The 27529-nt window shown below is 46.9% G+C and overlaps 4 protein-coding genes and 4 non-coding genes across 9 annotated transcripts; 2 read left to right on the forward strand and 6 right to left on the reverse strand.

The window, feature by feature from the left end:
• The first annotated feature begins 142 nt into the window (after nt 1-142).
• On the forward strand, nt 143-13998 carry SURF4 (surfeit 4). 2 transcript variants are annotated; one of them, XM_058818124.1, is made up of 6 exons: nt 143-261; nt 7088-7274; nt 8590-8666; nt 9257-9300; nt 10217-10403; nt 11090-13998. In XM_058818124.1, exons 1-6 carry the CDS (start codon nt 214-216, stop codon nt 11354-11356), a joined length of 810 nt encoding a protein of 269 aa, XP_058674107.1. In that variant the 5' UTR covers nt 143-213; the 3' UTR covers nt 11357-13998. The 2 variants fall into 2 exon arrangements, with proteins under 2 accessions (XP_058674107.1, XP_058674108.1); XM_058818125.1 differs by lacking the exon at nt 143-261 and adding an exon at nt 1279-1355.
• Nucleotides 13999-14307: 309 nt separating this feature from the next.
• Nucleotides 14308-17320, reverse strand: SURF2 (surfeit 2). Its single transcript, XM_058818126.1, has 6 exons — nt 17202-17320; nt 16652-16806; nt 16326-16429; nt 15740-15931; nt 15049-15200; nt 14308-14410 (listed from the first exon to the last, which is right to left on the reverse strand). The coding sequence occupies exons 1-6, from the start codon at nt 17307-17309 to the stop codon at nt 14327-14329; spliced, it is 795 nt and encodes a 264-aa protein (XP_058674109.1). The 5' UTR covers nt 17310-17320; the 3' UTR covers nt 14308-14326.
• A 62-nt stretch (nt 17321-17382) lies between these two features.
• On the forward strand, nt 17383-23116 carry LOC131566775 (surfeit locus protein 1). The gene is made up of 9 exons (XM_058818166.1): nt 17383-17486; nt 18239-18320; nt 18440-18567; nt 18909-18991; nt 20101-20292; nt 21188-21260; nt 21633-21795; nt 22344-22425; nt 22644-23116. Exons 1-9 carry the CDS (start codon nt 17400-17402, stop codon nt 22708-22710), a joined length of 957 nt encoding a protein of 318 aa, XP_058674149.1. The 5' UTR covers nt 17383-17399; the 3' UTR covers nt 22711-23116.
• Nucleotides 23117-23635: 519 nt separating this feature from the next.
• On the reverse strand, nt 23636-27519 carry RPL7A (ribosomal protein L7a). The gene is made up of 8 exons (XM_058818167.1): nt 27473-27519; nt 26837-26957; nt 26427-26576; nt 25562-25702; nt 25150-25229; nt 24688-24818; nt 24258-24327; nt 23636-23808 (listed from the first exon to the last, which is right to left on the reverse strand). The coding sequence occupies exons 1-8, from the start codon at nt 27473-27475 to the stop codon at nt 23704-23706; spliced, it is 801 nt and encodes a 266-aa protein (XP_058674150.1). The 5' UTR covers nt 27476-27519; the 3' UTR covers nt 23636-23703.
• On the reverse strand, nt 24893-24966 carry LOC131567047 (small nucleolar RNA SNORD36). Its single transcript, XR_009275620.1, has one exon. It is a non-coding gene; the product is annotated as a small nucleolar RNA SNORD36 (small nucleolar RNA).
• Nucleotides 25387-25464, reverse strand: LOC131567046 (small nucleolar RNA SNORD36). Its single transcript, XR_009275619.1, has one exon. It is a non-coding gene; the product is annotated as a small nucleolar RNA SNORD36 (small nucleolar RNA).
• Nucleotides 25774-25839, reverse strand: LOC131567049 (small nucleolar RNA SNORD24). The gene has a single exon (XR_009275622.1). It is a non-coding gene; the product is annotated as a small nucleolar RNA SNORD24 (small nucleolar RNA).
• LOC131567048 (small nucleolar RNA SNORD24) lies at nt 26644-26716 on the reverse strand. Its single transcript, XR_009275621.1, has one exon. It is a non-coding gene; the product is annotated as a small nucleolar RNA SNORD24 (small nucleolar RNA).
• Nucleotides 27520-27529: the final 10 nt, after the last annotated feature.

Raw genomic sequence — 27529 nt, forward strand, 5'->3', positions numbered from 1 at the left:
GAGACCCCCACAGGAGTGTGGTGGGGGCGCGGCCCCTTTAAGAGCGCTGAGGGGCGTGTCTTGGGGGCGTGTCCCAGCGGGGAGGCCCCGCCCCCCGCGCGCCGGCGCGGCGGCGCCTTCAAGGCCCGGCCCGTCCGACGTGGCAGCGCCTGCACCGAGCGCGGCCCGGCCCCGCCACCGCCCCGCCCGCCCCGAGCCAGCCCGGGCCCCGCCATGGGCCACAACGACATTATGAACACCGCCGAGGACTTCGCCGACCAGGTGCGTGCCTGCTCGTCTCCCCCACCTCCGCGCCCGCCCGGCGGCCTTTGTGCGGCGGGGCCACGCTGAGGGGCCCGGCCGAGGCAGGCCGGGATGGCGGCGGGGTCGCTGCCGCCTCGGGGCCGCGCTGCGGCGGGGCGGTGGGGGTATGGAATTATGGAGCCGTGCAGCGGTTTGGGCTGGAAGGGGTCCTAAAGATCGTCTCGTTCAGCCCCTGCCATGGGCAGGGACACCTTCCACTGGCTCAGGCTGCTCCAAGCACGGTCCAGCCTGGCCTTGGGCACTGCCAGGGATCCAGGGGCAGCCACGGCTTCTCTGTGCCACGGCCTCACAGAGGAGAATTCCTTCCCAATACCCAGCCTAAGTTTCCTGTCTTTCAATTTGTAGCCTGTCTACTTTGCCTTCTCGCTGCCCGTTTCTGTTTCCATCTTTCCTGTAAGTTTCCTGTAAGTTGTTTCCGAGGGCACCCCGGGCCCGGCTCCCACCGCCGCGGGCCCAGCGGCCGCCCCTGCCCTCGGACACCGCGTTCTCCTTGGGGACAGCGCTTCTCTGGGAAGGGATGAAATGGAAGGAGAGCAGGAACCCTCCCGGCCGGTGGAGAGGGCACAGAGGGGTGTGGGGGACCCGTGTGAGCTGGCAGGGATGGGACAGTGCCCGGGTTATCCAACCTGACAGGGGTTGTTAGGGACAAATTCCTCCCTGTGAGGGTGGCACAGGCTGCCAGAGAAGCTGCGGCTGCCCCTGGATCCCTGCAAGAGTTCAAGGCCAGGCTGGACAGGGATTGGAGCAACCTGGGTTAATGGAAGGTGTCCCTGCCCACGTCCGAGGTTTGGAACAAAATTTACTTTAGGGTCTTTCCAACCCAAACCATTCTGTGATTTCGTGGAACCCTGATGTATTTCTGGAAGCCCACACTGGAAAAGGTTGGTCAGCACCGTGGTGCTGTGCTCAGGATTGGGGCAAAAGGAAAGCGAACAAGCTGACGTTGTCTTGTAAACCTTCTTACGTTTATTTCAGTGGAGGCCCGAGTGATTTCTCTGTTAAATAGAAGTTTGTGATCTCTTACAATGTCTGACAACAGGATTATTTTGAGTGTAAGTAGTTGCTCTGCTGGGGATGGTGTTGCAAAGATCTTCACAGTCATGGTGATTCATCTAATCGACAATGAGAAGCAGCAAGTAATCATATTCAGCAAATTGGCTGGAAAATCTGATTCTGCCTGGTTCTACAACCACTGTGATTTAGTGTGAGTTGTGTGGTGCACGATAACACGTCACAGCTCTGAGGGGGCTGTGCTGCCTCTGTCTTTCACTGATTTCACTGGGAAAACCTGTTCTGCACTTCCTCCCCACCCCCAGGTGGAAGAAGGAAAACTCGATTTAGAGTTTTAGATTAAAGCTTTTTGTCGCGTGTGGAATATTCAGTTTAAGGGATATCTGGATTACCTTAGTCATTCTCTGTTTACCTTGTCCTCTTGCTCCTTTAGAGAAGAAATAAACCATCACTGCAGTGTTCACATTTCTTGCCAAAATTTGCAATGCTTGTCCTGACCTTTTTATAACACCTCTCTATTTATTCCTGTGGGGTTATTTCTAGATGTCCTTAACACCCCTTTTTTCACTCTGCTGAAAGCTCTTTTGTCCAGCTTAAATGTAGTTTTCCTCCTCCTGAAGTGAGTTTTAAATGGCACAAACTCACTTGTGCTTGGCCACATCCTGTTTAAAGATGAGGCTCGCCTTAAGCTGCAGAATTTAGAGTTTTGCTCCTCTTACCAGCAGATTGCAAAGGAATTTTTATGGTGTTCTGAGTAATAACTGCTGTGATAATTCTGCCTGGTAGCTCAGTCAGAACTTTCAGTGCTGTCTGTGTTGCTAAAGCTCAGTGTCACACCAATGTAGGAGTGACTTGCTAAACACTAACCTTTGGTATATATTGTGGAGTTAACACTTGGCATTGCAGGAGCTGTTAGTTCATCTTGGATTAAAAAAAGTACTTGGAATGTTTGGACTCAAACTGTGTTGAAACTCCCCTGGTGGAGGCTGGACAATGGCTGTGCTGGGAGCTGAATGCATTCTCAGTGAAATTCTTGCTTTTTCCACTCTCTGTACTAGTGCTCAACACATAATGAGCCTTAATTTCTGTAGCATAAAACCCCTGTGGGAGAATGTTAGAGTTAATTCCATGGCTTATCAGCAAATCCTGAATGTCTCTTACAAAAGCAAGAATAATCTGTTCCTTAAATTCAAACAGCAGGGTTTAGCCTTTCTCAGATACTGTAATTTCCCTTTGAATTAACAAATTATGCCCTGGATGCCAGGATGCTCAGCAGTAGTGAGTGGCTTTAATCCAGAGGTGAGCTGTGCTAAGTTGTCAGTGAAAGGGCTTGTCCTACTTCTCCCAAGGCTACATTCCCCTTTCTTTTCTCTCTCACCAGCACTTCTGTCATTGAACTGGGGAGCTGAACTGGCCGGAGAAAAATTTGAGGATTTTTTTCCCCACTTGGTTCAGTTATCTCCATGTTCAGGACAAGTGAGGCAGTACTGGGGGTGAGATGGTGTTAATAGGCTGCTCTGAGCTGGAAGGAATTGCAGTGAGGGGACACTAACACCAGCCCAGTGTTACTAACTCAATAATTTACATCCTCAGAAACTAAGCTGATTTTTAGTGATTTTGTTAAAATATTACTTGGCAACCCCTTCAGTGGAGCCACCAAGTACTGGAAATAGCTGTATCTGGAGCCTGCAGAGAATGTTTAGGATTGTCTCTCCTTTGTAATCCCTTCCTAAGAGGGAGCAGACCTCAGGTAGCTTTCCTAGTGTCTGTAATAATCTGTAGGAATAAATCCTTAGGAATGTGGGTGCTTGGCATTTCTGCTATTAAAAAAAAAAAAAAGATTCCTGAACAAAAAAGCAAGGAGACTATTGAGTCATTGCACAGCAGTGAGAGGGCTGCAGGGACAGCCAGACTGGGGGAGTTTATTTCATTTTCTAAGATAAATGCTGATGTATCTTGTCCAGATAATTCTGATATAAAATCACAGAACCATTTAGGTTTGAAGGGACCTTAAAGCCCATCTTGTTCTGCTCCTTGCCATGGATTTACCACTCTCCCAGGTTGCTCCAAGTCCTGTCCAACCTGGCCTTGGGCACTGCCAGGGATGGGGCAGCCACAGCTTCTGTGGGCACCCTGTGCCAGGGCCTCCCCACCCTCACAAGGAGGAATTTCTCCCTAATTTCCAGTTTACATTTTAGTTTGAACCCATTATTTCTTGTCCTCAATATCCTCTTTTGCAGAAAATGGAAGGGAGGAAAAAAAAAATTCATTGTTATTCTGAACTTTGTCAGTTAGATTAAAAAAATTGAATTTGGAAGTATTCTCTAGAACTTTGCCATGGTAATGCACTGATTGTTTATCATTATAAGCCAAGTAGCCTGTTCTGATTAGGCTGAGGAAAAATTTTCCCATGAAGAATGATAGTAAAATGCAATAAATTACTAAAAGTACCATTTTAAAGGTTTCATTAATAAATAGCCTTTTGGAAAAGGGAATTGGTATAAAGCACACTACAGAAGGGAAGAGCACTGAGAAATCTTCCTGCAATTAAAAATCTAATTAATATTGCTGACAATGCTCTAGTGGGTCAGAGCCCTCTTCCTGCCTTTGGAAATAAATGGGAAAGCTATTCCCAGTTTTTTACAGTATTTGTAGGCACTGGGCTAATGAATGTGATGGGTTTTGCTGTCCCTGTGATTTTGGGGTGGGATCTCTTTGAGTGAATGTATCCAAGCTGGTGAAAGAAAGTGAATTATTTTTTTTTTCTCTGTGGATTGAGCATCCTTTTCCAGGAATGATCAGTGGTGTCCCAGAATAAAGCAATCCCTTAAAAGTGTTCAAGTTATCTGGGATATGCCTTATCAGAAGCTCCAGACTAATAATGCTGTGCAGCTCAGGAGGGTTTCTGTACAGATGAGCAGAGTGCTGTTCCTCACCATAATCAGAATTTCCCTGATACATGAATACAAAGGAAAAAGCTTTGTGCCTGGACAGAACATACCTGCAAAAATTCCCAACTCATGTCCATTTATTGGACTTGAAATACCTGTGATTGTACCATGCTTTATGCACTTTCATCAAAACAGAGTGAACTTTCAGCAAATTTGAAACTTTTGGAGGTTGGATCCAAATGAATCACTTTATTCCCTCTCTTTTGGTCAGGCCTTTATGGCTTTGAAAATTTCAGTCCCCCTTTAGAAAAACGAGGGGTTGAGCAGAGCTTTGGTTGAGGGATGCCTGGATCTTCTTGTACATCTTTGGTCATTAAACTTAAAGGAGCATTTAAATCTATATTTGCCTTTCTAATCCCATTAGAGGGGGAAGTGGCAACACAAAGCCCCTCTAGCATATGTCAGTGACTTGGCTGCCAGCACACAACCAGCTGTTCTTCTTTAAAATAGTTTTATTTAGCATTTTCTTGTCTTTTCTCATGATGTTTCACTTCTTCCAAGGAGACAGCACATGTGGAGAGCAGTTGAGCCCAGAGCAGAAAATGCCGTGTAGTTTTTAATGTTGTGAGTTTAATGCTGCCGCCTCCATCAGTGGATTTGGATTTGGGTGTGTTTCAGGTCCCATTTCTTAGCTGCACAAATCAAACTGCAATTTTCCCATGTGTGCCACTTTATCTATGTGAATCTTAAAGGAAGTGGGCTCAGGGTGCAGCTTTTGAGGCACTCAGTGCTGGTGCTGTGCAAGGCTAAACCCAGGGTGCCTGGTGCTGTTCACTGAGTCCCACTGCTGGAGCTCTCCTGTTTCTTGTCATTTGTTCCATCTTTAGTTAAATTACTCGAGTGATTTACACCCAGATCCTCTAATTGTGAGATCACTTGATGCCTGTTACATTCTCTTCCTGTAGTTGTTCTCTTCCTTTCTCTCTGGATCTCCTGGTTCCTTTGGCTTGGCTTTTTGTTCCCACAGGCTGTTTCTGAAGCTTATTTGAGTTTGCTGTGTGCAGAGGGTTCAATTTGAGTGCAGCTCCAGGAGCTGTGTGTGCTCTGAGGTTGCTTAGCACTGGAGCAGCCATGGGCTGCAGCTTCTCTGACTTGTCTGGAGCCCATTGGATGTGTGCACTCGTGTTCAATAGCCAGTGTTAAATTCCCTCTGTGTGTGCCAAGAGAACAGGTAAATGTTAAATGTCTTCTTGGATCCTTCACCTGTGCTCTTCATGGTTCAAGGGAAGGGGAAAATGAGGACAACTCCCACTTCAAAACAGCAAAGATGAGGCCTGGAGGAAGATGTTGTCTATTTGCTGCTTTTTTCAGCCTTTCAGCACTGTTTTTATCCTTTCCTTACAGATCCCCAGCATTTATCTTCTCTCATTTCTTTCTAGACCAAAGTTGCTTGTTCAGTATCTTACAAACGACTTCTGGTTTGTAAGAACTTTATTCTTAGTATTCCTCAGCAAGTTTCCTCGACCTCACAGTGAAACCCAGGAGGGAGGAAAGCTGTAAGCCAAGATGTGTGTCTCATTCAGTGAGTGACAAAGATCAGAAATTCTCTTCTGACTCATTCATCCAACTGTTGACATGGCTTAAAAAAGCCTGAAGTGGCAGCCTTCAGGAGGCAGAGTACAGCTGCACTTAAAATGCTCTTGATTAAGGTGAATTTTGACCCTTAGACTCTGGATGCAGGTAGTACAACAGTGCAGTTTGTTCCAATATTAACTATTTAATTGACCATTAAGGATGTTTGCTGATTTTTTTTGCTTGTGATAATCTGTAATTGCACAGTGAGCTAGGCTTGTCATTTGCATAGCTTTTAGTATTGACTGATTGCTGCTGGCAGGAATAAACTGTCAGAAGTGGCTTTTGTCTCCTTCCTGCTGGAAGTCTCAATTAAGTAATAACTAGTGCTGCCTAGAAAATGGGTTGACAATTAGACACTTGTCCTTACCCAGAGGCAGTAAGCTTTCCTGTGCACCCCACAGCCCTATAGAACACAACTCTGTAGACTCTGGCAATTTTGTATTTGTTCCTTTAATTGTTGTAATTACAGACAAAACTGATCCAGGAGCCTGCAAGATGAAGGGGGCCCAGATACATCTTCCATTCCCAAAAACTGAAGCTCAGCATCTGTTGCCTGATGATATAATTTCCTTTTAACCACTGCACTGAACTGTGGCTGTAAACCTCTGTTTCCTTTCTACAGAGGATGCTCCTTTGAATGGAAATAAAAACCTGCCCTGAGGACAGAGGGTGCAGTTCCATGCAGTGGTTATGTGGAGCTGAGATCTGCTGCTCAAGTATATGTGCTTTGTTTGCACTGAGCTGTTGGAGGCAGTTTGGCAAATAATTTAGTTCTTTTTTTTTTTTTTTTAATTTGTACAGAATTTGTCTTCTCTCAGCCTGGCTCCCTGAATCTGGGTTGTTCAGGGTGCTGAGTGCCTGAGCACAGGGGTGGGAGCAGGATTGCCCTTTCAGCTCCAGGCTATCTGATAGCTGAGCTGTAACATGAAACCCTGAGATAGAGAACCTAAAACCAAGGTCAGCCTTCATTAGTGAGAGCTCCATCAAAGCACAGTTCCTGTTACACAGAAATGTGCTGCTGGATTCTGCTTTTTTCCAACTCCTAGTCCAGTGGAGAATGCCAACAGGTTTCCCCTGCTGTGTGTGAAGAAGCATTTCATTAAATCCAAGTCCCAGTTTCTCTCTGGATGTCAGTGACCCTGAGTGCATGAGAACTGCTGATCTCAGTGTGCAGAGAGCAGGGCTGTGTTATCCCTGCAGTGTCCCTTCCCCTGCCTTCCCTGCTAATGCCCTGTGTGTCCCTGCAGTTCCTGAGGGTGACCAAGCAGTACCTGCCCCACGTGGCCCGGCTGTGCCTGATCAGCACCTTCCTGGAGGATGGCATCCGCATGTGGTTCCAGTGGAGTGAGCAGAGGGACTACATCGATGGCACGTGGAACTGTGGCTACTTCCTGGCCTCCATCTTTGTCATCCTAAACCTCTTTGGGCAGCTGAGTAAGTGTCTCTGGGGCTGTTGCCCGATTGATAAATGACACAAAACTCGGATAAGTTTTGTGGGTGCTTTATTAAGGGCCCGAGGAACTGGGGGACTCACGTCCCAAAGTCCGAGCCCCCAAATTCACGTGTGGATGCTTCCCTCTTATACATGCGATTCACAACAAAGTCTCCAAGAAACAGTCCTCCATTCCCCTTGCCTGGTCACAGACCCCTTGTGATACATTCCTTGGTTCACAAACAAGATCATTAATCCTCTGCTTATCTTATTCTAAGAGCATTGTATGCTGCCTCCAGACAGGTTAGTATTCTTACTTTCCTGCACTAGTTTAATTATTTATTAAATCCCTGAGACTACCTGCTAGGTAACACACAAAACCCAACACACACTTTCAACGGCTACAAAACTACTTTTTAACAAACCAGTTCACACACGACTCACTATAATTAAATATTTTGCTAAATTTCATTTCTTTTCCAACAGGGCTGTTCAGCCCTGTTAATCATGGCAGCGTGGGATTCCTCGCTGATTTCCTGATAGCTCCTGACAGCTTAGAAATGATAGTACTACATGGGCTGAATGAATTGGAAAGAGCTCTGAATTGACTTGCTTCAGCCTTTCCTGGAAGCAGTCATAGAGAGTTTCTTGTGACACGCTGCCTCTGAGTCACAGATGCCAAGAATCCATCAGGTCGATCTGGTTTCAGTTCTGTACATGCACCCATGTATGCCACACCCAGAGTGCTCCAAATTTAATACTCCTGTTCTTTTAAACAGGGCAATTTTGAGGCTTTCTCAGCCTCCTGTTTTTATGGGCATTCATCTTCAAGGCAAAATCTTATCCTGGAGAGGATGCATTGAAGCCTGAGTGAGGTGCTTGTGTCAGAAATTTTTCCAAAACCCAGGAATCAAAATAATCCCAGAAGGAGTGCACTGCTGGGTGGGTTCAGGCTGTCACAACAGCCTTTCCTTCAGGAGAGAGGAGAAATCCTGTTCTGTTTATATTATGTCCCTGATTTACTGTTCCTGATTGCCAATTTCTTATCTTGTGTCTTGATTTAGATTTTTTGCCCTCAGTATTTTTGTAGAGTCACTTTAATTTAATGCAGTTGCCAGTCCTCATGTTAAAGTGACAGAGGCTGTTGGTGCTTTCTGATGGAAGTTTTGAGAAAGGTTTTGGGTTTTATCCTTTTAAGGAAAAGGAATACAGCATGATGGGCCTAACAGTTATTTCACAAAAGACAAGGGAAAATCCAAGTTAGCATTCCTGCAGGAGCTTTTCCAAGTGTAACTGTGTTCAATTTCCCCACCTCAGGTGGCTGTATCCTGGTGCTGAGTAGGAACTTTGTGCAATATGCCTGCTTTGGACTGTTTGGAATTATAGCATTACAGGTAGGAGGCTTAAATTTCATCCCTTCTAAACTGTACCTTTCAAATCTCTCTTAGCCCCAATACTCCCAACATGTTTAAATATAACTTGCAACCCTGGAATTTTTCTCCACCCTGGCTTAGTGCCAGTCCTTGATGGCATTGAACTATTTTGCTGCTTCTGTTCTCCTGATGTGCCCAATAATGTAATTGCAATTAGTCAGCTTGGAGACATTCACTCAATACTTGACCTTGACCAATTTAGCAGAAGTAACTGGCAATTTACCTGGATGTCACTTAATGAGCCAGATGTGGCATTTGCAGTTGCTTTGGCCTTCAGCTGTGTTCCCATCACAAAGGATCCTGTCTAGTAGCATCCTTCCCCTACAAAACCAGGGAATTTTGGGGGTCCTAAAGCACAAATCAAATTCTGCCTTCCCTTCCTTGTGTTACATGGATTCATTACCACACTGATGTAATTACCTTGTTTCCCTCACTATATTGTATTTATAAGCAAATTATGCTGTGTCTGATACAGACTTGAGATTGTAACAGAAATTCAGAACTTCAGTGTCATTTATGTGTTGTTTTAACCTGTTTTATTCTTTACCTAGACTATTGCATACAGCATTCTATGGGACCTGAAGTTCTTGATGAGGTATGCCTGCTTCTGGAAGTTTTTATGGAAACAGAATGAAAACTGACACTTGGGGGCAGAGGAAATGACATTTGTACATAGTATTTACTAGAAAGATTTTACAAGTGATGCATTTACATTAAAGAAGAAATGACAGCTTTTGAAAAATCAAGGGAGTCTGTGTTAAACTGTAGGCAGCAGGCTCAGGAAGGGAAAGACTAATCCTAACCCTCTAGGATCCAAGTGCTTCTGCTGCTAACCTGGCTGAGATCTCAACCAGCTGTTTACACTTGATCAGAGTTGCTTTTATTTCCTAAATGGCTAAAATAGCAACTCTGCTTCTGCATGACTGAAGCCATTTTCTCAGAAAGCTACAGCATGTGGTCAGAGGAGTGGTTTCTGGGATTTTAAACCTCTTAACACCTTCTCTAAGGAGAAGACAAGATTCTAAACATGAGCTTTCCTGTCAGGCCCTGAGTGATGCTGGCTGTTGCCTTTGCACCCCTGTGAGGGGAGGCCAGCACAGGAGCTGCACTCTGGGCTTACTACAGCCCTGTCAATGTGTAACTTCCCAGCAGCGCTGCTGCTCTGTTTTCTCAAAGCAACCTCTGAACTACTTTGGCATATATGGCTAAACCTGAGGTACAGAATAACTCAAACACAACGAAATTTGTGTTGTAACAGCCCCTGAAGCAACTGTGCCTGGGTGGTGGGTGCTGGACTTCCCTGGCAGGTTGTGTTCCCACAAATGCTGGCTGTGCTCAGTGCTGCTGGGGCTGGGAAATCTAACACAGACCAACACATCCCACAGTGCACAGCAAGTCACTCCTCACTCTCACATTATCTCACTGAAATTGTCAGATAAGACTTTGCAGATATAGATCAGGGCAAGCTGTACTAAACTGCTTTTTTTCTTCCTTTTTCCCCATTTGTGTAGGAATCTTGCCCTTGGGGGAGGCTTGCTGCTGCTTCTGGCTGAGTCCCGCTCGGAGGGGAAGAGCATGTTTGCTGGTGTCCCCACCATGAGGGAGAGCTCCCCAAAACAGTACATGCAGCTGGGGGGACGTGTGCTGCTCGTCCTCATGTTCATGACACTGCTACACTTTGACATGAACTTCTTTTCTGTAAGTATTTCAGTATTAAAGTATGAATTGAGCAACTAGAATGTAGCACCAGTGCCCAGGTGGGCTGCAGGATCTGCTCAATTGAAATCTCTAAATAAAATTTGTGGTGGTGTTTGCAGGGGTTCCAGGATGAAGGAACATATGAAAATCTTGACTCCGTGTTTCAGAAGGCTGATTTATTATTTTATGAGATATATTATATTAAAAGAAAATGATATATTAAAACTATACTAAAAGAATAGAAAAAAGGATTTCATCAGAAGGCTTGAAAGGAATAGAAAGGAATGATGATAAAATCTTGTGACTGATCAGAGTCTGAGACAGCTGGACTGTGATTGGCCATTAATTAAAAACAACCACATGAGACCAATCACAGATGCACCTGTTGCATTCCACAGCAGCAGATAATTATTGTTCACATTTCGTTTCTGAGGCCTCTCAGCTTCTCAGGAGAAAGGATCCTAGCAAAAGGATTTTTCCTAAAAGATGTCTGTGACAAAAATTAATACTTCAGAAAATAATACTAGGTAGGTTACCTGTGCCATGACAACTGAACTTATGCAAGCTCTGCATCTATTTAAAAACTCTGCTCTGGTGTATCTGTTTTTATTTTATTTTGATGTTGGTGTAACTATTTAAGAACTGTATAAGTAAATGACTTTTTTTCATGGCTTTTTTCCTTGCAGATTCTGCAGAACATTGTGGGCACAGCCCTGATTATCTTGGTGGCAATTGGCTTCAAGACTAAGCTGGCTGCCTTGACTCTGGTCATCTGGCTCTTTGGCATCAACATCTACTTCAATGCCTTCTGGACCGTCCCAGCCTACAAGCCCATGCACGACTTCCTCAAATACGATTTCTTCCAGACCATGTCTGTCATTGGAGGGCTCCTCCTCGTGGTTGCACTGGGTCCTGGTGGAGTCTCCATGGATGAGAAGAAAAAAGAGTGGTAACAGGAATAGCAACACTTCTTGGGACATACTGTACTAAGTCCAGAACTGATTCTCTATGGATTCAACAAAAACTGCCAGCGTTTTACACGTACATGCCCCCTTCCTATAAAAGGCACAGATGTTTTGAATTTGATTTACTGTGGCACCAGTAATACAATAGATAAAATCCTATTTCTTCAAGGAATGTTGCCTAGGCTATTCTAACTTTCTAGATTTGGAACTAACCCAAGGAAACCTGCATTTTGCTGATGCTTCAGTGAATTGCAGTAGAACAGTTGCTGTCTGGAATGTCAGCAATGTCTTAAAATTTGCAGAAAGGTGAGCAGATACAGCTGGATCATTCAGTGTGGTGTTGGGTTGTAGGTATAACTAAAAAAGTGGGTCCCCTTTCTTGCCCTTATCAAAACTGTCTTGTGCATAAGGAGTTCCATGGCTGGTTATAGCATTGCTTATCAAGGTGAAAGCAGCATCAAAGAAAATCCAGAAAATAGAAAATCACTGTTATTTTGCTGCTCAGAGGCCTGTAATTCCCTTTTGTTCAGCAGGGAAGGGTCTTTCCTGCTCCTGAACAGAAGGCAAAAAAGAAAACCCTGGAAGTAGTTGTACTCCTTTCTGGGTAAGAAAAGGGAGAGGGTTTTCTAACATGTCCCAGTTCTGCCCTTGAGGGGAGCAAGGGGAAATCCTGTATTGTTAATCATGAATCCTGTATTGCTAATCAGATTTAAAGGAAGTGGGGGAGGTAATCCTGAAGAGACAGAACATTAGATTCTGTGAAAATTCTGTGCCAAAAGAATTCTTTATTCTACATTCTTTCCCCCAAAAGTTGCCCTTCCTGAATTCCCAAGAAGGGAGCCAAGTTGTGCTGCAGGTTCCCTGATAAAAGCTCCTTTCTGCTATTAACCAGCTTCCATCCATATATACCCCAAATTCATATTTGAATTGCAGGTTAATGGTGAAAATGTCTTGAGAATTACAGAAACTCCCCTTTTCTGTGCACTCAGTACTTGCCAGATGAGAGCAGTCAATCTCCTAATCTGTAGTCTTTGCTTCTTAGATTCACTTCTGTCAGTCTCTTGGCTGCAAGAGTCCCAGCTGACTGAAGAGCTGGGCTGCTGAGCTCTCCAGGACAGAGAGCTCAGAAATCCTCCTCTGCCACCTCAGAGCACCCTGAGCTGTGCAAGAAGTGTGCAAATGACCCCTGTTCCCAACTCTGCAAACGGTTCTAGCTGAGGAATGGGGGTGCAAAGCCTGGGCAGTGGAGAAGCAGCCGGGGGTGAACCTTCCCTGGGAGGAGCTCAGGAGGGTGAGGAGAGGAAGGCCCTGTTTGGCTTCTCAGTGCCACGACCTCTGTGCCATGACCATGCTTAGTGCTGCTCAGGGGAGGCTTTGTGTCCTCTCTTAGTCAACTAGGTGAGAACCTGTTTCACTAGATTGTGGAGGAATTCTAGACAGCATGAGCCCTACCAACTTCCTGCCATTACACTGATTCCTTGCTCTGTTGCCTCCCCTCTTTGTTCAAGGAGGAATTCAGCTGAACATCTCCAGTGGGAGCTGTTCCCCAGGGTCTCCTGATAAGGACACTCACCTGGACAGTTCAGTTAAACAGTTGCTTTTTAGGAGAGAAAACTGGGCTGAAAGAACTAATGAAAAATAGAAGAGCACTGTTGAAAGTTAAACCAGTGATTTCATCATCTTAAGGGGATAATAGCCTCTGTAAGGGCAAGATGTGCTGCTGCTGGAGGAAGCCAGTTGCTATCCCAGAATAATTAATAATTAGGGTTGGAAGGGACCTCTGGAGATCACCTAGTCCAACCCCCATGTCCAGATTGATGGGAGGGGAATTCAGCATTAAGGTCAGGTCACCGATGGCTTTCTTTTCAAGAAAGTTTTGCAAGAGAAATCTTCACCTCAAAGTGTTCTGTGTTCCTGACTCTTCCTGGCTGAACTGGTCCTTTCAGTGCCAGATCTGCAGCACAGGAGGTTTCACTGTTCCACTGCAGGTCTTACAACAGTTCTAGACTGATCAAGGCAGCCGCTCTCACATACCTGAACTGCTGTTGATGTTCATAGTATTTATAAATGACACAAACTACTCCTGCAAGTAGCCCCTTGTCTTTCTCAACTTCCTTGTGTCCTGTCTAACTAAGGAGCTGGATGACACACTAGTCTGAAATATTGACCAGTTTCCTCTGCAAAAATCAAGTCCCCTTTCCAACAAAAGACCCTAGGAAAGGAACTGCTGCTGTCCCCTGCAGCAGGAATATTTCAGTATTCCAGGGGCACAGTTAGGTGGAGGGCATTATCAGATACTTCTAGGCAGCACAACATGCAGATTTATTAACTGTGAGTCCTGATGCAGAAGATTCTGGTTTCCTACATACACTGCTGTACTTGTGCATCTCCCAGAAATTCAGTGACCTCTCCCCGTGGCTGAGAAGCTCTCACAAGCAGGATGTCAGCTACCAATTGGCTCTGCAAAGTGTTCTGGAATTCATTCTGAATATATTTTTGCTTTCTATGTGGAAAAAAAAAAAAAGAAATAAGTATAAATTCTCATTTTATGCTGTATTTTGTACCTTAGTTGTGTTTGAAAATGTTTTGATTTTTGAAAACAATCAAAATAAAACAACGGCATCTTTGTATCCACTGGGCGTGTGCGGCTGGTGATGCTCCTGTGCTTTCCTGCCCAAGGAAAACCAGCTTTCTGTAAAAAACTCAGCTGAGCTGCTCTGCTTTCCTGCCTAAGAAAAAACAGCTTTCTGTAAAAAACTCAGCTGTCTGGACTTGACTGCAGCACTCATCCTTCCCTCAGTGTGGGGCTGGATTGAATCTCTTGGAATGCAACTTAATTCCAGCCCATTATTCCCCTCCACACCTTTAACAGTTAACTGGAATGGGCAGACACTTCATCCTGTGCTCCCTCTGGAATTGTTACACAACAGACTTCAGTCCAGGTATTTATCATAAAATTTATTTCCCGTTGGTTGCTTTCTTGAAGTTTTTGGGTTTTCGATGATGGCTCTTGAATTTCTTCTTTAAAGGGCCTGTCTGTTTCTGTAGGGAAAAATGAAAGTTAATCAGCTTATTTCCAACATGCAGATCAAGCCTTGCCTGAGACAGCTTAAACAGAAACTGAGTGTGATGATCTTCAACAGCCAGAATGAGCCCAAGTCTGCCCATGGAGCCAGGATCCTGCAGCTCAGCAGCCCTTTCTGATGGTTTCATTAGGTACAAACTGACAGGCTCCCTGCAGCAATGAATCCTAACTTTATCCAGCCCTAACTTTCTACTTTGAGACATTTATAAAGTAAGGCAGTGGCAGAAAAATGGTCTAGAGGGACTCTGTGACTGCAAAACAGTAATTTTTTTTGTGTGTTTGAAGAACAATTACAGAACCCACAGGACACACATCAGCTTTCCTTCTATGATGGTGTGGGGCAGGATCCCAGCCTAGATGAGCTCTTTGTACAGGCAGGAACATCCCTCCCTACCCCAGGCAGGATAAATATTGCCATAAATATGGCAGGAATTCACACCTCGGGATGCAAGTCACTGTCTGGCACACAGGGAAAAATCTATTCTGAGCAGCTTTGCACCTTCTGCTGGTTCCCAGACAGGAATAGCTGGCACACCTACGGGCTGGCATCCCAGCTCCACACCCCCTGCTGCTGCAGGCAGAGGATGACTCCCACCTTTCCTCTCTTGCCAGCTGCTCTGCTGCTGTCCCTCCTTGCCCCGTGCTCTCTGTTCTGCTTGGTGCCATCGTCCTCGCTGTCTGTCACAAAGTCATCGCTGCCCTTTGTGCTCTCTGCAGCTGCTGGGGTTTTTTCTGTGAAGAGTGCAGCTAAAAAAGATTCAGCTCAAAATCAGTTCCCTGTGCACACAGGCTCTGCCTCCCCCCACTTTGCTTTAAAGCCGCTTCCAGTCACCACGTGTCACTACTGAAATACTTGGGAAATAAACATGCTGGTGTTTTATTGGAAATGTGCCTGGGTGCTCTTTCTGTTCCCATTCTGGGAATGTCAGCACAGGTGGTGCCATGTGTTACAAGATGGATTTGCACCTCCAGATCTAAGTCAGGAGAACACCCTAACCACCTTCTGTCAAAGATTTGCTGAGAAACATGGAAAGTGGAGATTCTTAAAACAGCAAATCCCAGCAGATTTTGTATCCCTTCCCTCACACCTTGCATGATCCAACTCATTATTAGCATCAATTATTTCTTATTTGGTGGAGGTAAGCTTTTCCAAAACCCAGGACTCCCAACTGGACGAAGTCAGGTGCCTCTGGCACACCAGCATCAGCAGCAGTGTAAAGAAATCGGGACACAATTAACCAAGCAACTCCCCTGAGGACATGGATGTCACCAAGGTTCTCACTCACGTGGGTACAGGTCACTCATGCTGTCGTCTGTGTCCTCTCCATCCTCTTCACTGGATTTTGGCTCCCAGAACTCCTCTTTCCTGTGAGGCTGCTTGCTCCCATTTGTTTGGTCATCAGGGTGCTGTGCCCGCTGCTTCTTCTGTCTCAGGCAGGCAGGGACGTACTCCACTCCTTCCCTCTGGCATTCCTCATCTGAGAGAGAGGGTCAGGCAGCACTGAGCAGCTGCCCAGCCCCTCAATCCTCCCATTCCCAGCTCAAGCTTGTAAGACATGCAACTCCAAAGTCCAGCATGCTCCAAATATACATCTACAGTGACACTATGGACCAGAGAAGATGTTAATACAGATCACACACTCCCTGGGGGAGTTTCAGAGCTGATACTCTTACAGAAGGATGTTCCAAGGTATTTGCTAGAAGCCAATTGCTCCCTATATCAGGGACCTTCCTTCCTAGCTGAGGAGGACACATAGTAACACACTGCTGTCAATTTAAACAAAGCTGTCCCACCCACTTCAGAGAGAGGCTGGAATCTTAACAGCTCAGAAAAGAAATGCTGCCTGGCACAGCTTCAGAAAAGCGACTTACACGTTTTCAGGGCCTTCTGGTAGCGCTTCCCTTGGACGTGACGCAGGACATGCTCTGGAAGCTTGTTGATGTGTCTGAGGGTGAGCTTGCAGAACAGCTGGTGTCTGACACAGAAAGGACCAGCAACAGAGTTAAAGTGTGCATGACTTCAGAACTTTTCATTCACAAGCACTGCAAGTTGCTCAAAGTTGATAAATACTTTATGAAGCTTTTCCCAGTCTCCCCAAATCCATAAAGACCTAAGAGCTTCATAAAGCCCAACCACTTTATGTCCTCAGACATTAAACAAAGTGTAAAGCACAACACACAGGAGGGAGAATACGTACAAATTCTTCGTGCTGGGCACTATGTGGGGCTCAAACGTGCCATAGTCGAACTCCCTGGCTGCCTTTATGAGCCGCTGGTACTTCTTGCCACTGGTGTAAGCCTGCAGCTCCGACAGGCGACAGGGCAGCTCGTGTCCTGTCAGCCTGCACCTCACCTGAAAAACACACTGATGGTCAGGAAACCCAGGGGTTTATCCCACTGAATGTCAGAATCCATTGGGTTGGAAAGAACTTCTGAGATCATTAGAGTCCAACCTGTGACCGATCCCCACCTTGTCAACCACACCATGGCACTCAGTGCCACGTCCAGTGCTTCTCCAGGCATGGGGACACCTCCCTGGGCGGCCCCTTCCAATGTCTGATCACCCTTCCCGTATCCACCCCAGGGCTGGGGAGCGCAGGACAGACCACGGCCGGACAAACCCCTGGAGGCAGGAGCTGGCTGGAGCCGAGCCCATCGGGTACCACGCGGTGCCGTCCCCATCACGGCCCCATCCCCTCAGGACCCTCTCGGTGCCCCCCAGCCCTCACAGCCCTCCCACGGCCGCACCTTGCCCGGCCCCGCGGGGCTGAGCAGCGGGTGCTGCCTCAGGAACAGCCGCTCCGCCTCGGGCACCTCCGGCACGGCCGCGCTACTGCCCGGGCCCGGCGCCGCCATCGCGAGGGGCCGGGCCCGGCCGCGTTTCCCGTTCCGGGCCGCGGGCAGGGCGGGGGCAGCGGGGCCGGGCCAGGCCGGGCCGGGGCCGCCATGGCCGCTCTGGTGCTGCGAGCGGCGCCCAGGCTGCTGAGGGAGCGGCGGGGCCCGGGGAGCCTCGGGGCAGCGGGACCGGGACGGGTAAGCCGCTGATCCTGTCCTTCATTCCGTCCCCTCATCTCGTCTCCTGATCGTGTCCCATTATTCTGTCCCCTGATCGTGTCCCATTATCCTGTCCCCCGATCATGTCCCATTATCCTGTCCCCTTATCCTGTCCCCTGATCGTGTCCCAATATCCTGTCCCCTCATCCTGTCCCTTTCTCTCTTTTCCTGATCCTGTCCCCTGATCATGTCCAGTCGTCCTGTCCCCTGATCCAGTCTCCTGATCCAGTTCCCTCATTCTGTCCCCTCATCCTGATCCAGTCCCTTGCTCCTATCTCTTCACCCTATTCGCTCATCCTGTCCCCTGATCATGTCCCATTATCCTGTCCCCTGATCGTGTCCCATTATCCTGTCCCCTGATCCAGTCCCCTTCTCTCGTTTCCCGATCCAGTCCCCTCATCGTGTCCCCTCCTCCTGTCCCCTGTTTCAGCCCCCTCATCCCATCCCCTGTAGGCCCTTGTTTTTGTCAAGAATAGATTAAGCTGTTGTGTGTTTGCTGATAGCATAGATGGAAGTTCCTTGCTCTGCTATATGCAGCTCCGTAACGGAAATTTTATCTTATTCAATTTAAATTGTAGACTAACCCATAATGTTTCACAGGCAGTTGCTCATTTGAGACTCAAATCAGTGGATAAAAAAAATATTTCACACAATCATCAATCTCTAATATCACTTGAATAGAAGTTTTATAAAGCAGCAACATTACAAAGGATCTTTCTTATTCCATGTAGGCATCACAGTGCTTAATCAGAAGAACATTTTTTGGATGTCCTCTAACTAAGGGAGGTGCTGGTCTGATTCAAAAGACTAAAGGTAAGAAAATATTTATCTGGGCTTCTGCCCTGTTTCACCCTAATACCAAGATGTAATATTTCCTGCAGGAATTTGGCATCTCTTCTCTGAATCCTGTTCCTCATTCTGGTTTTCTGTAGATGTTTGTTTGAGGTTCTGCAGACCACAAAGTTCTACAGCAGCTGCTGGCAAATCTGGAGAGGATGCCTTGCTGAAATGGGGCCTTCTCCTCGTCCCTCTGACCACGTTTGGTCTCGGCACATGGCAGGTACAAACAAATATTTCATTTTTTCAAAAAATGAGCACTTGAGGACTGTCAAGTTTTTCCATCTGTTTGATTTAGTTCAGACAACAGGCAGGTTAAAGATTTGCTGTTATTTTACATTTCTGTTTTCCAAGTGTCCACTCGTAAGTCTTTAAAGGAAGTCTTTGTTTTTTACACTTTTAATTTAGTATAAATATTTCCTCAAATTCAATTCATGTCTCCAATTACCCTGATTTAGGCAAGGTCTGATGATAAAATTATGACCAAGGTTTTAAGGCTTGCTGGGGTTGTCACATTGCTCTGTTCTACCCTAAGGAGTTTCTTTTGTGTTTGTTTATTTCCAGGTTCAGCGGCGCAAGTGGAAATTAGATTTGATTGCACAGCTGGCATCAAGAACCAGAGCAGATCCCATCCCTCTGACATTAGAGTATGAAAGCAGGGATGGTTTGTTGTCTACAGAGTACTGATTGGGAATATTAGATATGGACTGTGCACTAATGAGCTTGTGCTGAACTGACCTGCATGAAAATGAAGGGATGCAATGGAAATTGGGATGTACCAGCAAATTAGAAAGACATCCTGATAATTTATTTATTTTTAGTAAAAGGATATGTCAGTTCTTTCCTGTGGGATACTCTAAATGCTTGGGGAAGGATGAATCTCTGTTCAGGAGAATGTGGGATGTAATTCATGGCATTTTTGATCTCACTGGGGAAAGAGGACTTGGGTGTCTGTGGTGTCCCAAAGGAATTGTTACTGCACCAGGGAGTCTTGGAGCAGCAGCAGGACATGTGGAGCAGTTGTGCCAGATGTGAGAGAGATTTTTAAGGCCACTTGGTCACCTGGCACAATTCTCAGAAGGGCTCAGTTGTTGGATTTCATGGTGTGGGATGGAAAAGAAACACTTGCCATGGCTGGATGCACGGGCAGTGAGTCCACCTGCTCTGTGATACCTGGGTTGCAGATATTGTGGAAAACTTCTCCCTGGATGCTCTTGATCATCTCTATCATCTCTGGGACAGCTGAAATACATTAAGCCATATTCCATGAGTTTGTGTTCTGCCTCTGTTTGCCAACAGTGTTGCCTTCCGATGCAAGGTGAGGCGACCTGGTTCTGAGGAGACGGCACGGCGACCCACTCCCCAGGGTCACTCGGGCCAAGAACGCACGCAGACACCAGTATGGTGGACGGTTCAAGACCTTTATTGTCCCGTCTCGTCGGGTTTTATACTGGGAAAGTTTTTTCCCTACGTCAGGGGGTCTTACTTTACTGTAATTGGTTAGTAAGGAGTAGAAAGTTACTAATGTTAGGGGGGACTACATTCTTGGGTGATCCTTTATCACTAGGAGTTAGGGGGAGAGGGACTCTACTGCTTTCCGTAACATCGCGAGATTTTCCGAATGCCTGACCCTATCTACTACACAACAGGCTCCATCAGAGTGAACCATTAGGGAAAAGGAGAATCCCGCAATAAAATCTCCTGATTGAACTCACCTAGCATAGCCATGATTTTGTTTTTTTCTTGTTCCTTGCAGCCCCATGGAGCTGAAGGAGTTGGAGTACAGACCCGTGCGGGTGCGGGGGCGCTTTGACCACTCCAAGGAGCTGTACCTGCTGCCCCGCTCCCTGCTGGACCCCCAGCGCGAGGCGCGCGAGGCCGGCAGGATCTCGTCCCACCCGGAGAACGGAGCCAACGTCATCACCCCCTTCTACTGCACAGAGCTGGGGTGAGTCCAGGAGGGCCCTGCTCCATGGGGGCACGCACTTCTCCTTGGAAAATCTGAATCCTGGTGGTTGGGTTTGTATCTATCACTCACAGAATTGACAGAATCGCTAAAGATCATCAAGTTCAACCCAGCCCCAACACCTCAACTAAACCATGGCACCCTGTGACAGTGGTCACAGGGGTCTTCAGGTGAGGGAAGAGACAAGAATGCTGACTCCATGTTCAGAAGGCTTGATGTATTATTTTACAATATATATATTACATTATAACTGTACTAAAAAGAAATAGAAGGAAAGGTTTCCTCTCAGATGGCTAGCTAAGAATAGAATAGGAAGGAAAAGAATGGTAACAAAAGCTAGCTGTCTCGGACCCTGAGATAGCTCAGCCTTGATTGGCCATTAATTATAAACATCCAAGATGGGCCAGTCACAGATGGACCTGTTGCATTCCACAGCAGCAGATAACCATTGTTTACATTTTGTTGCTAAAACTTCTCAACTTCTCAGCAAGAAAAATCCTAATGAAAGTATTTTAATGAAAAGATGTCTGCAACAGCACCCAATTCCACATCCAGTCTTTTCTTAAACACATCCAGGGATGGTAACTCCACCACCTCCCCAGGCACAGACCATTACAGAACTTTATCACCCTTTCTGCAAAAAACTTCTTCCTAATATCCAACCCATATTTCCCTGCCTTAAAAGGTATCTCTCAGTCTGTGACATCACTGAGGCTCCAATTGAAATTGTATTTAAATTCCTTTATAATGTGCATTCAGGTGACAGCAGAAGTGGCAACTAACACGTGGGTTGCTTCTTTCTTTGGTCTTTAGTTCTAGCAGCAGCAGGAATAAATTCCCTTCCACTCCTGAGCAGTGCTTCTTTATGTAACTCTAGGGTCACGATCTTAGTCAACCGAGGATTCGTGCCCAAGAATAAATTGAAACCAGAGACCAGGCTGAAGGGACAGGTAAGGGGGATCCAGGGAATGGGGGGTGTTACTTTGTGCCCCTTGGTTACCCAGAGGCACCACTCACCAATCCAGAAAGGCAGGAGCTATGTTCAGCATCATGGGAGGTGATTTAATTAGTCATTGCAATTTTCAAAGACAACAAACCTTTAATTCCCACCTTTTTGTTAAGTAAATAACGTGTTTTACAAACAAGGAGCTGTTGTTCTGCTTTTTTCCCTGCTGTGTTACAGCACTGCCCCACTGCCGGGAACAACCACTTCATTTATGCTTAGACCCTTCAAGTGCCTCATTTTCCTGACAGGACTTGATGTGTCAGAATATGAAATCAATCTTGAAACATTGCTTTTTTCTTTCTGCACTGCTCCTCAGATTGAAGATGAGATTAATCTCACAGGGGTGGTGAGATTAACAGAAAAAAGGAAACCCTTTGTGCCTGAAAACAACATTGAACAAAACCGCTGGCACTACCGGGACCTGGAGGCCATGGCCAAGGTGACCGGTGCTGAGCCCATCTTCATCGATGCAGATTTCAGTAAGTCACAGAGGGGCCCAGCCCCACATCCAATTTACATCACTCTCCCTCCCTTTGCCCTCAGTTCTCTCCCTGTGCTCTGCCAGCCCACTCTGTTGAAGGTGACAGGGAGCCTATGAGAGAGCTGGAGGACTTTTGTCAGGAGCATCAAAGATAGGGCAAAGGGTGTGACTTCAAACTGCCGGAGGGCAGGGTTGGATGGGATATTGGGAAAGAATTCTTTCCTGGGAGAGTGGGCAGGCCCTGCACAGGGTGCCCAGAGCAGCTCTGGCTGCCCCTGGATCCCTGGAAGTGTCCCAGGCCAGGCTGGACAGGGCTTGGAGCAACCTGGGATAGAGGAAGGTATCCCTGCCCATGGCAGGGGGTAGAATGAGATAAGCTTTATGTCCTTTCCAACCCAAACCATTCTGGGATTGTGAACTTGGGACCACCACTGCCTGAGGGAGAGCAGGGTATCCACCAGATGGATCACCTTCTTCCCTTCTTAAACAAAGTGCAGCTCCACACTGTGCAGGTAAGGATTTACCTTGGCTGTGTTGTCCCCACAGAAAGCACAGTCCCAGGGGGACCCATCGGGGGCCAGACCAGGGTGAGCCTGAGGAACGAGCACATGCAGTACATTGTCACCTGGTAAGGAACCAACCCCAGCACATGCAGTACATTGTCACCTGGTAAGGGGCCAGCCCACCTGGGGGACAGGCCCAGGCTCCTCTGGAGGAGCCCTTGAGGTACAAAAGGCCAGTTTTAACCTAAACAGCTTGTGCCAGGTGGTTTGATTTGGTTATTGCAGCTGTCTTAGGGAGGCCCAGTCCACCCTGGAAAGTTGCCAACGTGTGATTCTCTCACAGGTACGGCTTGTGTGCTGCAACTTCCTTCTTGTGGTACAAGAAATTTATACAGAAGGTGCCTCTGTGAGGGGAAGGAAGAAACATCTTCATGCTACAGTCAAGAGCAGACTTTTATGGATGACAGGAGCCTGATCACTAAATACTTGAAGCACCTGGAATTCCAGAGCAGTTTGAGCAAACAGGTTATCAAGCTGCAAACAGACTTGAAGCAATCCCTGCAAACTGAGCTCCCACCAGTGTGATTTGGCTGAGCTTGGGAGAACTGAACTTCAATAGTAATCACAAAAATACATTTTTCTATTGGGGTTGGCTGCAAACTACATTTTAATATCTCCATTTTTTTTTTTCTTAAGACAAATCCAGAGGATTTTGTCAATCGGCCTATTTGCAGCAAGTAGTCCTTCCTGAAGTCAGGAATGGCTCACAGCAGCTGCAGCAGAATAAATAAAGGCCTTCAGGTCTTTGCTTTGTGACTTGCATCATGCATCTTACATGGAACAGCAGCAAAGCTGAATTAGAGGGTACTGTGGAGACTCAGGTCTAGCTGGGGAAGGCAGCCTGTGGCTTTGCAAGATGAGGGCTGGCAAAAACAAGCAACTGCCACAGCTGGAGCCTTGGTAGCCTCCATCCACAGTGCCACAGACCAAGTGTGCACTCGGGAAACTCCTGATTCTTCCCCCCTCAGCCTGCCCTTACTGCAAGGGGCACTGCAGGTGTGGAAGGCTGTACCACTGTGTGTAACCCATACTGTAACCCAGTCCTAAGTAAGGAGAAATCAAGAGCTATTTCCAATTTAGATTTGCAAAACCAAGCCAGGCCTAAAGCCAGAAGTAGCCCAGCCCAGTCAACTTCAAAATCCCATGTGCAGCCTGAGCTGCTGGGCTGTGTGTTCAAGAGTAAAGTTACTCCAAGGTAAGAAATAACCAGCTCTGAGCAGATGTTTCTGTCACCAGATGGAAAGCAAGAAATACTCGCTGCCTAGAACACTCCCATGAACAGAGACCACTGAAACAGCTGGGGTTTATTATGTACAGAGAACAGGGTGCAATGCAGTACATCTTCAGCCCAGCTTTGTAGCCAGCTCTTTAGCCTTTGCCTTTTCCAGCTTGGCAATGCGAGCCACCGATTTTGGACCCAGGACATTCCCGCCCCAGTGACGACGGATCTGCAAGGAAGGGACAACAGGTTAGAGACCTCATCCATCTCTCACTGTGGCACTCAATTCTGCACAAGGGGAAAAGCTCCTTCAACTAAAAAATCCTGCACATTTCAAGCACTGCACTACATTTTGGGGCAGCAAAGAGAAAAGTTTTAAGTCTTTCCCAATGAGGGAGGTTGGATTCAGCTATCCCGTAACTCCTGGATTTGGGATATGGAATTCAGGTAGCAGAAAGTACTGCCCTCTCTACAGTCTTTGCCCTAGGATTGCTGTTTACTTCTAACCTGGTGACAGCTTTCACATTTTACCCCATCCTCAGGTAAAGAATCTGGGTACACTAAGCAAACCTAGCTGTAACACACCCAAGTATAAACTGATGTCACCATGTCCCATTTCTCCCTTCTGGGAATGTTAACAGTGTACAAAGACAAGGCCAGCAGCACACAGAATCTTACCTCATCATATCTGTCATTGTAGTTGGTCTTTACAGCCTCCACCAGCTTTGCAAGGGCTCCCTTATCCTCCCTGTTGATGACAGTTTTAGTTCCTTTAGAGCCTTAATTTAACATTTTCAATAACTATTTTGCCATAGAATTTGAGAGCCTCAACAGACAACCAATTTTCCAGGTTAAGCAAAAGCATCACCTACAAAGGGTTAACACTCAATCTGCACTGCTGGGATTTTAGAGTAACCACCCTTTTGGTAAACCAAAATAACCTGCACCTTCATGATTTGATAGAGACATTTTTATCAGACACTACAGAGGTGGCATTTATATTTTACCATTTCAGAGAGACCCAAGTTTGCTACCCACCTGCCTAGCACCTGTTTAGGGCAGTTTGCTTTCTCCACAAGACAAATCAAGTGAGCTCCAAAACACTTACGGGTTAACCTGGGTGAAGGCCACAGAGGTGCAGGTCTTCCTGTGGACCAGCCTGCCCAGCCTGGCTTTGCCCTTGATGATGCAGTAGGGGACCCCCATCTTGCGGCACAGGGCTGGCAGGAAAACCACGAGCTGGAAGGGAAGGGAGAGCTCAGCAACTGGGGGAGAACAGCCCTTTGTGGTGGCTGTCAGCCTGGGCTGTGCCAACTGCTCAGTGTTAAAAAGCTTGTTTTGCTCTTCACTGCTGCTTCAGGTGAAGAAATTCAAAACATCATTGCAAGGGCCCAGCCTGACTGTCCAAGCAGGACAACTACAAACATGCACAAGCATCCAGTTCAGGCAAATGTGCACTTGTGCATTTCTTTTTTGGTGCATTCTCTTTCATGCAATTTGTCCTAAAACCCATTTTTGCCTTAAAAGCATTTCTAACCCTAGTTACACAGGCAGCCTGTAACATGCTCACCTCAATGGGGTCTACATCGTGGGCAATAACGACAAGCTGAGCTTTCTTGTTCTCCACCAGAGTTGTGACAGTATTGATACCTGAAAAACAAGTTCTAGATAAGTCTGATTCCCCTCAGTCCATTTTCAGAGCTTTCTTGCAAGCCAAGTCTGATTCCATAGCACAGCATCACTATGGAAGTTACAAAAACTTTACAAAACCATCAGTAGCACAAAAACATTTCATGGACAATTTGCTAAAGCTCAGGGTTAAAAAGCTCGTATATTTTGCTCTTCACTTTGAGCTCAGGTGAAGAAATTCATAACATCATTGCCATAGCTTGTCCAAGGCTGGCTGAAGAACCAACTGTTCAAAAGGTCTCTCTCCCAAAGTGCCACACTGCCATGTTCCCCCAGCTCAGGTACAAAGTTACCTGCTCGGAGGACGGGCGGCCGCTTGGTTGGAGCATCTCCCTTTCCTGCAGCTTTCTGCTCAGCCCGAGCCAGCAGCCTCTGCTTCTTCTCTTGCTTATTTTCAGGCCTGTATTTGTGTGCCAGCTTCAGAAGCTGTGTGGCTGGAAGATAACACCTACTAATTAGTTGCATGACCTGAAAATCTAAGCATTCTTTTTAAAAAACACTGCAGTGCATCAGCGATCTTGGTGGTTGTCATCACATTTTTTTTCACAGCAAAAAGTGATCATCATCTGCACAGCCCAAGAGAAGAGCACCCTGAGAGCCCCTGTTTGCATGCAGCTCTGATGGCACTGAGAGCTCCCTGAGTGTCTGGATGAGGAAATGCCACAGCAATTATGGTTAGAGGTGGTGCATGGCTCTTTTAATGCAAGGAGCATCTATGAGGAAGAATTATGCTACACAGGTCCAAAGTTTTTTGCATTCACAGAAGACCCCTAAATCCCTTCTTTCTTCAGTGCCAGCTTTCCCCCAAAACCTGCATTTCCACAGATGTCTCAAGCAATCTGTTTATACCACCCTGGGTAGCTCTCCATCAAGATGGAAGAATGGAATCACAGTTTAGATGTAATGCAGGGTTGGGTCAGTAAATAGAGCTTTGGTATTTTCTAAATCCCTTTTCAGGGTACACAGCAGCAATCTAAGATTTAAGCCAGCAAATTGATTTTGACAGCACTCTGATCACTGTTAAAGCCTCCCTAAAACACTTCCACAGACACAGCCCAGCTTAGCTCTGTTAAGGCTCATTTTGGTTTCTTTGCCCTTTTCTGAGGCACATCCCATTTACAACCCAAGCCAAGAGAGCCTTGCGGGGCACATCCTCACCTGTCTGGCGGTCCAAGGCCTGGGTGAACTGGTTGATGGCAGGAGGAACCTTGAGGCGTTTGTAGAGGATGGACCTCTGGCGCTGCAGCCGAATGTAGCGTGGCCATTTCACAAACCGAGTGAGGTCACGCTTGGGCTGGATATCCTGTCCTAAAAAACACAGCCTTTAGCTCAGGGCTGCCCCAAACCCAGAGCAGCAGCACGGCAAAGGCACAGGAGCATCAGTGATCTTGGTGGTAATGTGTCAGCACGACCACTCAGATAGCAAATATTCTTTCACATCATCTGCGCCTTGCACAAGAACAGCACTGCACAAAGTCTGCAGTGGTTTTTAACGTTTATAACTTCATCTGTTCAATGAACAAGAAAAAAGCCAGGGAAGGAACTATCCCAAATATCCACTTACTCACCGATACCAAAGTTCTTGGGCCTCTTCTCAAAGAGGGGATTGACAACCTTCTTGGCCTCCTGCTTCTTGACTACAGCAGGGGCCGGTGCCACCTTCTTGCCCTTGGCCTTCTTCCCTTTCGGCTGCAAGAAAGAAACACACTCTGTCTTCTTTTGCCTCCAAAACTTGTGTGCTTGGAAATTACCAACCTACCCTAGAAATGCATTTGTTTTCCCAGGCATTTCACCAGGCTGGCGGTCTCCCATGCTCTCCCAGAAAGAGGAAATCCTGTGCTTTGCACTTACAAGGTTTATGAACCACGCTGAGAGGGACAGGATTAAAGCGAGCGTGATCACTTCCCCGAGAGCAGCCGAGATATCCCCACACGTTAGTGATCACCGGAACCCGACCTACCCCGGGAAGGCCCCGCGGCCCGACCGGGCTGCCCGAGCCGGCAGCAGCCGCAGGTTCCGGGCCCAGGCTGCCAGGCCCATCCGCGGCCTTCCCCCATCACCGCAAACCGGGCACAAAACGCCGCTCCACCGCCTCCCCCGCCAGCCGAGCACCGTCGCGACGCTACTACGACCCATCACCGGCGGCGGATGACCCCCGATGGCGACGGATGGCCCCGGCCCCCCGCGCCGCCGCCATCACTCACCATCTTGGGCGGAGGGAGAGAAAGGCGGAGCGAGGCATGCCGGGAGATATCTACGGC

Source organism: Ammospiza caudacuta, chromosome 21 (genome assembly GCF_027887145.1).
Source record: "Ammospiza caudacuta isolate bAmmCau1 chromosome 21, bAmmCau1.pri, whole genome shotgun sequence".
Classification (NCBI taxonomy): Eukaryota; Metazoa; Chordata; class Aves; order Passeriformes; family Passerellidae; genus Ammospiza; species Ammospiza caudacuta.

Excerpts from the sequence above, each read along its gene's own strand:
- LOC131566775 (XM_058818166.1), top strand. The coding sequence starts at position 17,400 with ATGGCCGCTCTGGTGCTGCGAGCGGCGCCCAGGCTGCTGAGGGAGCGG. Across the intron at positions 21,261-21,632 it reads AGACCAGGCTGAAGGGACAG|ATTGAAGATGAGATTAATCT; the intron begins GTAAGGGGGATC and ends ACTGCTCCTCAG. Across the intron at positions 21,796-22,343 it reads CTTCATCGATGCAGATTTCA|AAAGCACAGTCCCAGGGGGA; the intron begins GTAAGTCACAGA and ends TTGTCCCCACAG.
- RPL7A (XM_058818167.1), bottom strand. Across the intron at positions 25,230-25,561 it reads GCCGCCCGTCCTCCGAGCAG|GTATCAATACTGTCACAACT; the intron begins GTAACTTTGTAC and ends CTTGTTTTTCAG. Across the intron at positions 24,328-24,687 it reads GCCTTCACCCAGGTTAACCC|GGAGGATAAGGGAGCCCTTG; the intron begins GTAAGTGTTTTG and ends TGTCATCAACAG.
- SURF2 (XM_058818126.1), bottom strand. The coding sequence starts at position 17,309 with ATGGCGGCGCCGGGCCCGGGCAGTAGCGCGGCCGTGCCGGAGGTGCCC. Across the intron at positions 16,807-17,201 it reads GCCCCGCGGGGCCGGGCAAG|GTGAGGTGCAGGCTGACAGG; the intron begins GTGCGGCCGTGG and ends TGTGTTTTTCAG. Across the intron at positions 15,932-16,325 it reads CCAGAAGGCCCTGAAAACGT|ATGAGGAATGCCAGAGGGAA; the intron begins GTAAGTCGCTTT and ends CCTCTCTCTCAG.
- SURF4 (XM_058818124.1), top strand. The coding sequence starts at position 214 with ATGGGCCACAACGACATTATGAACACCGCCGAGGACTTCGCCGACCAG. Across the intron at positions 7,275-8,589 it reads AAACCTCTTTGGGCAGCTGA|GTGGCTGTATCCTGGTGCTG; the intron begins GTAAGTGTCTCT and ends TCCCCACCTCAG. Across the intron at positions 9,301-10,216 it reads GACCTGAAGTTCTTGATGAG|GAATCTTGCCCTTGGGGGAG; the intron begins GTATGCCTGCTT and ends CCATTTGTGTAG.